Source organism: Vigna unguiculata, chromosome 2 (genome assembly GCF_004118075.2).
Source record: "Vigna unguiculata cultivar IT97K-499-35 chromosome 2, ASM411807v1, whole genome shotgun sequence".
In the NCBI taxonomy this organism is placed as follows: Eukaryota; Viridiplantae; Streptophyta; class Magnoliopsida; order Fabales; family Fabaceae; genus Vigna; species Vigna unguiculata.
This window is the reverse complement of record NC_040280.1, coordinates 26,119,089-26,129,290: the sequence shown is the minus strand read 5'-3', so window position 1 is coordinate 26,129,290 and position 10,202 is coordinate 26,119,089. Positions and strand designations below refer to the sequence as shown.

At 35.3% G+C, this 10,202-nt stretch overlaps 3 protein-coding genes across 9 annotated transcripts; 2 read left to right on the top strand and 1 right to left on the bottom strand.

The window, feature by feature from the left end:
* Window positions 1-575: 575 nt before the first annotated feature.
* LOC114174290 lies at window positions 576-3,924 on the bottom strand. Its single transcript, XM_028059106.1, has 5 exons — window positions 3,400-3,924; window positions 3,229-3,306; window positions 1,905-1,986; window positions 1,507-1,649; window positions 576-1,013 (listed from the first exon to the last, which is right to left on the bottom strand). Exons 1-5 carry the CDS (start codon window positions 3,685-3,687, stop codon window positions 813-815), a joined length of 792 nt encoding a protein of 263 aa, XP_027914907.1. The 5' UTR covers window positions 3,688-3,924; the 3' UTR covers window positions 576-812.
* Window positions 3,925-4,440: 516 nt separating this feature from the next.
* LOC114174291 (NDR1/HIN1-like protein 12) lies at window positions 4,441-5,658 on the top strand. The gene has a single exon (XM_028059107.1). The coding sequence runs from the start codon at window positions 4,828-4,830 to the stop codon at window positions 5,494-5,496; it is 669 nt and encodes a 222-aa protein (XP_027914908.1). The 5' UTR covers window positions 4,441-4,827; the 3' UTR covers window positions 5,497-5,658.
* Window positions 5,659-7,043: 1,385 nt separating this feature from the next.
* On the top strand, window positions 7,044-10,173 carry LOC114173053. Of its 7 annotated transcripts, none has more exons than XM_028057252.1 (5): window positions 7,059-7,150; window positions 7,495-7,530; window positions 8,618-8,954; window positions 9,129-9,337; window positions 9,418-10,173. In XM_028057252.1, exons 3-5 carry the CDS (start codon window positions 8,696-8,698, stop codon window positions 9,943-9,945), a joined length of 996 nt encoding a protein of 331 aa, XP_027913053.1. In that variant the 5' UTR covers window positions 7,059-7,150; window positions 7,495-7,530; window positions 8,618-8,695; the 3' UTR covers window positions 9,946-10,173. The 7 variants fall into 7 exon arrangements, with proteins under 7 accessions (XP_027913052.1, XP_027913056.1, XP_027913053.1 ...); XM_028057256.1 differs by having other exon boundaries at window positions 7,080-7,150; window positions 8,618-8,938; XM_028057251.1 differs by lacking the exon at window positions 7,495-7,530 and having other exon boundaries at window positions 7,044-7,150.
* Window positions 10,174-10,202: the final 29 nt, after the last annotated feature.

The window sequence follows — 10,202 nt, the reverse complement described above, 5'->3', positions numbered from 1 at the left end:
GTTTCTTGCCATTTAAATCGAACCTTATAAATTGTTTGAAAATAGAATTTAAATTCATGAAAGGATTAATTTAATAATTTTCATTCATTTTATAAATAAGTTATGATATATGTGGTAATCCCGACTTTGATATCACTGTTAACTATATATATATTTTTTCATATAAGATTATATTCATTAAGAGATTATAATTTTATATATATAACATTGTTCTTATACGTATAAAATATTTGACACCACCTTTAATTCAAAATTTTAAAATAATTAGATTGAGTCTTTTATTTTATATAGCGTTTAATTCCGTCTATTCTATCCAATATAAAATTTTGATAATATGAGATTTTAACTTACACTCAGACTATTCCGGATATCATATAACTAAACAACCATTATTTCGTATGTTTATGGCACTATGGAGGTTCAAAGTATCTGATTAATGGTGCTCAACTTGACTATATGGAAGCAAAACAAGTTACAAAGAAATCACCATGACCATTTTGAAGGTGGGTGCAAGAATAATAATATTATATGATCCAAGGTGTGATGAACAGAGAAAACAAAGTGGACAATTAAAATTAACAAAATAGGTTTTAGATTACTTGCATTTGGCATCTTTCTAATCTGTCAAGTTTCCAACTTGAGTTTACAATCTTGTTTTTCCACTAAAACCCAAATAAGAAAGAGAAAGGAAACCTGGAAAATACTCAAAATGGGGGTGATTGGTTAAGTGAAAGGTACATTTATTGTTCTCTTTATGCGTGTGTATCACTTGTTGTGATGCTTACTTTACATGTATGTGAACATCATTTTGCCTAACTCAGCCTAGACAGCAAAAAGAGGCAACTAGAAGAAAGGAGCACAGAAACACAGAAGCATAGCAGATCCACAGGAGTTTGTATCGAAGCTTTCTTACTTTTGTCAAACAATCCAATCAGAAGCAGCATCACTATCACGTGACCAAGCTTCGTTTTCAGTTCATCCACTGTTTTTATGTTCAGCCATTTTGGTCGTTCCTGAAAAGGAAAAAACAACACACAGTAACAAACATCAACACACACTTAATGTGAAAAACCAAAACCTGAGTCAAGAGTAAAGCTTAATAGCTTAATTCATTTGTTTTTCACCAATACTTTGTTTCTGAAAAGTTTATCTTATCGGAGTATGATAGTGTTGATAGTGTTGGATCGATGAAAATAATACATCTTGAAAACTCTCACGTGACATTACTTAGAATAATTAAAAAATGAGTATTAGTGATTATATAAATATAAGGGATCAATTAATGATGACAGAAAGCAATATTGTATCTATCTGTTAATTTTCCATAAAACAAATCTTCATCTTGTACATCTTTCCCTATATTTAGTTCCATTAAATCCTTTCTGTTTTCTTGTTTTTCTTGCATGGCCTAAATGCAGAAGAGAGACAATATATTGTAGTAAAACACAGAACACAAAATCCTACTAAGATAAGGTTGGTGAAGAAGCATAATGTCCCAAAGCTAACCTTTAGAGTGAACAAGCCAAAGAGACTTGATCTGTCAGAAGGTTTTTGACCTGGAAGAGAGCTTGCAGTGCCAAGGTTACTGACAAAGAGCTCATAGAGACCCATTCCAAACACCAGCATCACAGTTCCTAAAAGATAGACATCTAGATGAACAATAAAGCAAAAGTTAGAAAGAAGAACACTACTACATAGGAGACATAAGAAATCCTGATAGAACAACAAAATCCAAACTTTACAAAAGAACAGAGAGAATAGATTAAAAGAAATCTACAACAGTACCTCTCTAAATCCCTTTTATAAAACTAAAACAAAAGAATATGCTATATAATTAAGATATAGCTAGAAAAGAAGAACCCGATTGCACAAACTTATGGGAGTTTAAATTTAGAGGCACTCACCAATAGCTTCTATTAGCGTTTGGATTACTTTAGTGCGGTTTACAAAGTATTGCATAAACGACGAGGTAACAAATACGCAGCCCTGTGTAATAAAAGGTCAATTGAAAAAATTATGCAGTAAACCAGGATTTATCAGAGACAGCATAACAATTATGCTGTCGCTTAATTACTATAAATTGATTCCATTATCTCAACCACTTTAAGCAATGAAAAAAATCCTTTAAAGCATATATATTGATGTTCAATTAACTCAAACTTTTTTCAAAATTGAAAGGAATTTTTTGAAAAAAAGACGATATTTCTATGCTAGAAACCTAGAGTCACCCACTTAAGACATATCATAAGGAGAATCCAGTTTAGAATACTAATCCCTTGGTGGAATTGTCTCATAGTTTAATTACTATATCAAGTCATTTATTCTACAAAATGTGGAATTTCTTACATTGTCACACTCTTTAAGAACAAAAATCTATAGGGACTTTCATTCTATCAAAAGATAAACCAATTAGCACTACTTAAGTTATATAAAGACCAAAGAGGTGCCGGAAAACCTCACAACAATATTATGAAAAATTCAAGTGTTAATCTGAGTATCAAATTAAAAACAAAATTGAGAAAGTTATAAGTAAGATGACCCACAAGCTAATTGCTTTAATGTTTTGAATAGAAGAAGATGGTGTAATAGTTTCTTATATGGGTTGAATCATAGCTCGATGGTGTCAACTTTTTTGTGTGAATCCCCTCGAAAGAACCAATAAACACTTGGAGTGATGTATATAATTTTTGTAGTGGTTATATTGGACTTGGTGTTTGAATGAAAACAAGAATCTGACTAATTGATGCTTATCAGCATAAAGCTGTTTAGCAGAAGTAATTGAATGTCACATCCATAATTTTTAGAGTACAGCATACTGAACTTGGACACTGAGGATTTTTTAGGTATTCTTTGAATTTAATGTGGTCCATTCCATCATTAACAATCTCTGAAGAAGCGATACACCAAAAATTGATGGCAAAAGAAAAATATAACTATCAAATACTATAATAAAATAAAGAAATACAAAGTTACTATACAAGTGTACAGAACAAGATTTCGTGGTCGTCTCTGAATACTTTTAAAAAAGGAAACTTCATCTCAGAGAGTAGTCTAAATATTCTCCTAATAATACTTTACAAAAAGGAGAATTAAATGAAAGAAAGAATATGCTTAAACAGGGTTCAGAATTTTCTGTAGCTAGTATCCATTAAAAGGCTGACAATAGTTTTGGTGAATTAGAGCAGATATAACAATGAGAAAGTAAACAAGAATGCACAAAAATCATACCTTGATAAAACAAAGAAATGATCCCATCAAAGACCCAAAAACTCCCAGAATAGCCATAAACCGGCACCTATAAATCGCCTACAGAATCAATCATCAAAAAACAGAACAATCAACAAACACTCCAAAATTGCAACAAAGAAGAAAAAAAACCGTGGAAAACATAACCTTCACCTTCTCAATGCCTTCCTCTAAGGCCTCCAACTTCTCCGACTGTTCCTGAGTCACCACAGAATCATATCCAGACTTGGAAGCAACATGCGGCGGCGAAGAAGGATTCGCCGCCGGAGAAGAAACAGCGGATCCCGAGTTGCTGCAGGCGCAACTGGGGATCCTGAGGCTTTGGCACCCAAACACAAAGACCCTTCTAATTCCATTTGAGGTCAAGATGGAATTTTGGGTGCGGATTAAAGGTGGTGAAGTTGGTGAGGGTGTTCGCACCAATGCCTGGGACAGTTTCATGGTCTGAAGAAGAAAGTGAAGAAGCTGAGGAAAGTTGAGAGTGTGCTGTGTTGTGTTATATCTGTGAGCCACAAAATTATGGAGTGGCACGTACAGTGAATCTTGTGTTGTGCCACTGGTCAGAACGTGAGAATGAGAGTGAGAGTGAGATTGGGAGTTTCACGGCACGAACCTATCTGCTACACCTGGAACCATAAAAATCTGCACGGACCTACAACCTTGGAAACTCGGAATTTACCCCGTACACGTGTTTCTTTACTAACGTTTGTCACCGCCGCCGCCAAAATCAAGATAGTGATAAATTTCTTAAAAATAATTACAATTAACTGTGTTAAACATCTTTTAGTATAATGTAGTAGGAAAAAACGTGTTTTTGTATACTTTTCAATCATTGGTATTTTCCATCAGATTGAGGAAATATCTAAAACTGGATACTACGTGGCGGTCTGTGACTCATTTGGGCCGGCCCACGAAATCATGACAAATGAGGCCCTGGTCCAATGTTTAGTTCCTACAATAAACTATTTGACTGAACATTAAATATGTGAAATAAAAATGTGTATATTCGACAGGAAAAAGTAGTAATTGATAACTTCCTCGTCCAACTGCAAAGCCATTCCTGATTAAAGCTTCAAAGGCAGGAAATCTGCAAGAAAAGAGGAAGTGAGTCGGTATTTGGCAAGCAAGTTTGGTATTTTTACTTTTTGTACAATACTTATATATTTATAAACCATTCTTTATTTGATCACTTTTCCCAATCAAGGTTAAGAAAGAAGCGTAAGTGAAAAATGTGTAAAAACAATTTTACTACTCAACTCCCTTTACAGAAAGATTACAGACCAAGATACGTTGTTGGAGAGAGCCGTGACCAAGACCAACAACGTAGGGAAATATAAAAACCAAACCATAATTAAGGTGGTGTAGGAGAGAAATGCTTTAAAGGTAGGAAAGGAAGATACCAAAACCTTCCCACGAATTAGAGATAAAGAACCAGTTTTTTGTGCAGTTCCCTACCTGACCAAGCTTTGCCAACCCCAACTCCTCCTTCTCAAGTAGTCTTTACCCACACCAAACATAAAACTCCCAAATAACCCCACATGGGTTGATTTTTTGGCTTTCCATTGATCAACCAAAACCTCAATGCCGTCGTCCCACCGCGACCATGGCCACGCGGCCGAGTACCAGAGCCACCACCCGCACCATAGAAGAAGATTGGTAAACACTCATCATAGTGGTAACACACACCCTTTGATCTGGCTGGCGGCGATTCTCTGCACAATCATAGCCATAGGTGTTGTAGTAGCAGGCATAGTGGTTTTCGTGGGTTACATAGTGATCCACCCCAGAATCCCTGTGATAAGCGTCACCAACGCGCACCTTGACCTTCTCAGCAACGACTACGCGGGTCTTCTCCAAACCCAACTCACCATCATCGTGATGGCCCAGAACGGGAACGCCAAGGCCCATGCAACCTTCTCCGACATAAACTTCAACCTCAGCTACCAGGGCCAGCCAATAGCAAGGATGATTGCTGAACCCTTTGATGTTCCCAAGAACAACTCCAAGACACTCAACTACGTTGTTCGGTCCGCTTCCATTCCCTTGACACCGGACCAGATGGAGGAAGTGGATGAGTCCTGGAAGCGTGACATCATAGGGTTTGACTTGAAGGGCAGCGCCAGAACAAGGTGGAGAGTAGGAGCCTTGGGTTCGGTTAGGTTCTGGAGCAACTTGGAGTGTGAACTCAGGTTTCGCCCTTCCAATGGGAGTTACATTAAGCACTCACGCTGCACCTCTGAGTCCAAATGATTCTTCATTACTTCATTTTTCCTTCTGTAAACACAAATTTGCACAAACAAAAAACTAAATCTTCCTTCTCCTTCTGCATATTTTCGCCTCTGCCTCCCCCCACATAGATTTTTACGGGTAATAAAATTGAGTATCTTTTAGATTCGTTGCTTTTGCAGGAGATATTTCAATCTGCTATAGCGATGTGGCTCTGCATTCGACACTCTTTTTACGAAGCTTGTGGCTTTAATGGTATATAGTGAATAATCAATATTCTTCGTCTTTGTATCCAACAAGTTATGTTCAATTTAGTTATTCACCCCGAAAAGACAAAAGGTTAACTTATCAAACAGTTTGTCTACTATAACATTCCTTGTTCTTCCTTTGTTGAATGGGATTTTGTAGGTTGCTGCCAACAATAGAAAACTACAAATTTTAGAAATGAACCAAGTTGAAAGAGAAAAAAAAAAGCTGTTTGAAAAAGATTTTCTCATTCGCTATCGAAGTTTAGGTATTCTCATAATACTACACTTTAGTTAAGTAAAAATCTTCTAGTCCTTAACTAAAAATAAGAAATATAAATTATTTAAAAAGGAAAAAGAGATCAGGGAATTTGTAAAATGACGGAAATTTTCATTTGGAGAGAATGGAAGGGAAAAAAAAATCTCAAAAGTAAATATAATAATAGTTTATGTGATACGTTTATGAGTTACTTTTAGTAGAATTTCATAAAATCTAACATGGAATCGATTTTACTAAAAGAATAGGTTATTTCTACAACAAACAGAGTAAGATTAAAAGAATCCGGAAAACAGGGACACTCGTGATTGTTTCAACAAGACACGTCACATGACTCCAAATCTAGAAACTGACATAACCTTCTTCAATTATTATTACAAAACAGACTATCATCGTATTAATGACACGTTTGTTATATATATATATATATATATATATATATATATATATATATATATATATATATATATATATATATATATATATATATATATATATATATATATAGTCTATGAAAATACAAAAAGAATGACCAAATTCAATTAATTAAATTATCTGGAGATAACTAAATTTCGTCAATTTCCAATATACAAACTAAATTTATACAATTTATGGATTAAAAACTTATAATTTTAATTTATAACCAAGGTGCAAGTTATATTACTCATAAAAAAAATGTCAATGATTAAGCCAGCTTTCAGTTCTCATTTGAAGGTCTTTTTGACGTTTGTTTTTATGCTACTAATGTGAATGTAAAACCACTATATACTTTATCCAAATAAAACTAAATTCAATTTTTAAAAAATAAAATTTTGAATCTAAACATTATGGGCAACAAACATGACTAAAATTGAAGGTTTTACTGAAATAATTCCCAATAGAATCATGGAACAAATAAAGGAAATTTCTCTATTGAGATAAGGTTTATGAATGGATAATGGATTGGTGTTTCTGTTGTCTGTTAACATACAACATATGTGTGTTAGATACATCTTTACACTTTACGTGGCAGGTCGAGGAGGCTTTCATTGCCACCTATTCATCATGCATCCCTTCAAACTCACGCTCTACATAGGTTGTCCTTGCACGCACCAAGCTCTTCTTCTTCCTTTCACTTACCTTTCTCTTTCGGCTTTTCCTTCTGCTCTTCTCACTTGTAAGTCTATTACTCTCTTCCTGCAAATGTATTTTTCCACACTTTCGCTTCAATGCCTTTTCTTTTTCCCGGGTTCTGTTTCATCGTTTTGGAATCACCACCTTTCAAAGGTTTGATCTTCTCGTTTCCTGAGCTTTCAGCTCACATCAAAATTCTCTTTCACTTTTTTGGTTATCTGGGTCTTGATCATTTTTGTGAAAGTTCGTTCTTCTTGTGAATTCACTGCCGTGGAAGATATTTCAATTTTCAAGTTATGCCATTGCCCGTGGATTGTTCGTTTTGTCATATCGACTTTCTAAAAATTTTCACATTTAGCCTTATTCTATCAATCGCTGTTCGTGCAGTTATTGGATGCCATAACAATTGGTGAAAGTTCAATGGTAAATGCTGATATAGTAGTTCAGGAGAAGTTTCTGTTTTTGCCATTGATATAGGATACAGGGTACTCTACTTTGGCTTCTCTTTGCCAGACATGCAGGGGGGATTTGAGGGTTTTTATCATGTTTTCTTGGTCCTCTCTCGCTGATGCTCTGTGTAGATTCTCTTAAAAAAATTTATAGACTTCTAATAAACTTTTGACTGTTATGCTTGATACTGTGGACACTAGGCAGTGTAGGCTTGAGCTTTTTGTAAATTTCTGATTCTGGAAGTGGGTTCATTCTTTTAGTAATTCATGAATCCAATAAGCACAGAGTAGAGCAACAGACTCACAAAAAGGTTTTCTATGATAACCCTTTACACAAAGTAATAGTGTCCTTTGGGCTTCATCCAACATAGAAGAATTCTACCAATTGTGCTGTCACAGTTAGGGAATTTTAAGTGAAAACGAAGAGATGTTGGTTTGATAATAAGTAGCCATAACTATCATCATTCACTAATGTGATGTATTTATCTTCAGCAAATACCCATGAATAAAAAAATGCATCTGTTTTGTAAGCAATGGATTCAGTATTCTGCTGAAGTAACTAAACACAATTCAATTATCAGTATGAATAGTTTGCGGGAATCATTCATCTTTTAAAGATTTAGCTTATTCTAGTCGTCTGAAGGGGTGTTCGGTGCTCTATGAAAGGTTGATTTTTTGATCTTGTAACTTCCTTAGAAGCTTGTAAGATTATGATCTTGTTTTTTCTTCTCTTATTGCCAGTTTGTTTTAGCTGTGGGCTGCACATTTGAATTTGGGAGATATGTACTCTATACCAAGGCAACATTAGGAAAAATGAGTTGTTTTATTAGTGTTAGTAGTTAAAATCAAGACCAACTCCTAAATTTAAGGACCACAATTTGAATTTTATTCGAATTTTACTATCATTGTATCGAGTAGCAAATATAAACTTGTAGAGGAACAGTTAGCTAGTAGAGTAAGGGAAAAGGAAGCATTCTGTCTTGTATAATTTAAGAAGACTGAGCAATAGCTTTGTTGTGAAAGTCCAGCAATTTTTTCTCATGAATTTATTGATATTGCAGGATACTGTATGGTGAAACACTATGGACATTTTCAACATGTAATGCTTGAGGAGAAAGAGCTTTCATTTTTGCTGATTAATGGCGTTGATTTTGGAGCTATTGGCCAAGATAATACTCTTGGTGACGAAGCCTTTCTCTCTCCTTAAACTGGCATTCTGGTTTGGTATCAAAATCGCATTAACTGTCATATATACTTGGACGGAGTTGATCAGCACTACTATTAGCTTCTATGTAGACATAGTATTAAGTGTTATCACATGGACATTTGGGCTTATTTCCCTGCCTGCAAGAACAGTGAATGTCTTTCAAAAGGAGAAGCAGGTTTTGTTTTCATTTGGTATTCATTTTCCCGTCAACTAAAGTTGTTTAATTTGCAATTACTGGTTTTGATATCAGCATAGTACAGATTAATTTTGCTCAAATAAGATTCCAACACTTTCCCTTTCATAAGAGTGGCCACCACCCTATTCTTCTCCATTTCTCCTAAGCATGTAGTTTATCTTATGTTTAGATCCAATGGGGGTTATGCTGTTATTGCAGCTAGAACAAAAACTACACGAAATACAGATAGAGCTGGAGAATCTGGTGAGGGAGAAGAAAGAACTTCAAGAACATTTTCAAATGGCTGTCAAAGAGCGCAGAATGGTGGAGATACTATTGGCAGAGATTGAAGAGGAACATGATATGGCCATTGCCAAAATTGAAAAGTTAGAGGGAAAGGTAAATAGTTTTTCTGTAACTATATGCATGATGGAATAGTTTTTCCTCACTTGATGTCTTGTTTATGACTAATATGACAGTTGCGGGATCAGAGAAATGAAAATCTTCGGCTGAAAGAAATTCGAGGAAAGGGCTCCAGAGATCAAAACAAAAGTGAGAAATTCCAAAAGATTTCCCTCCAAGATCTTCTAACGAGCAAAGATAATGGGGAAGATGAGAGCAAAACAAGAAGTGAGGTTCTTAAACTATTGAAAACCGGTTCAAAGGATGTTGTAGAAACGATGGAAACACTAGCACTCGACCATCATCGAGACATTGCTCTGTCACAATCACTTTTCACTGCCCTTATGTCACTTGTGGTCGGAGTGACTGTGTGGGAAGCTGAGGATCCTTGCATGCCTCTTGTGGTGGCTCTCTTTGCCGTAGTAGGCATGTCCTTGAAGAGTGTGGTTCAGTTTTTCTCCTCCATTAGAAACAAACCTGCTTCTGATGTTGTTGCACTTTTAAGCTTCAATTTGTTTATTCTTGGCACTCTATCCTACCCTACCTTACCTAAGGTTGCTCGCATGCTGGCACCACTAGTTTTGCGTCTTATGGATCAACCATGAACCGGTTTCATCTCTTTTTCTTTATGTGCAGTGTAATCTGAATTTTAAGTTCTTTTTTACTGTGGTGTGCGTCACTGCTTGTACAACCTGAGGAATATCTGTTATTTGGTGTGTCTGTGTTGAGATATAGATATTCTGTTTTCTCAGTTTCCAGCTAGGAAACCAGATTTTGTGTTATTTACCATTTTTCAGAGCTCACAAAAAGTTGTTCTTTACAGCATAAATTAATCTATCTCTTTCTATCATATCAATCATGT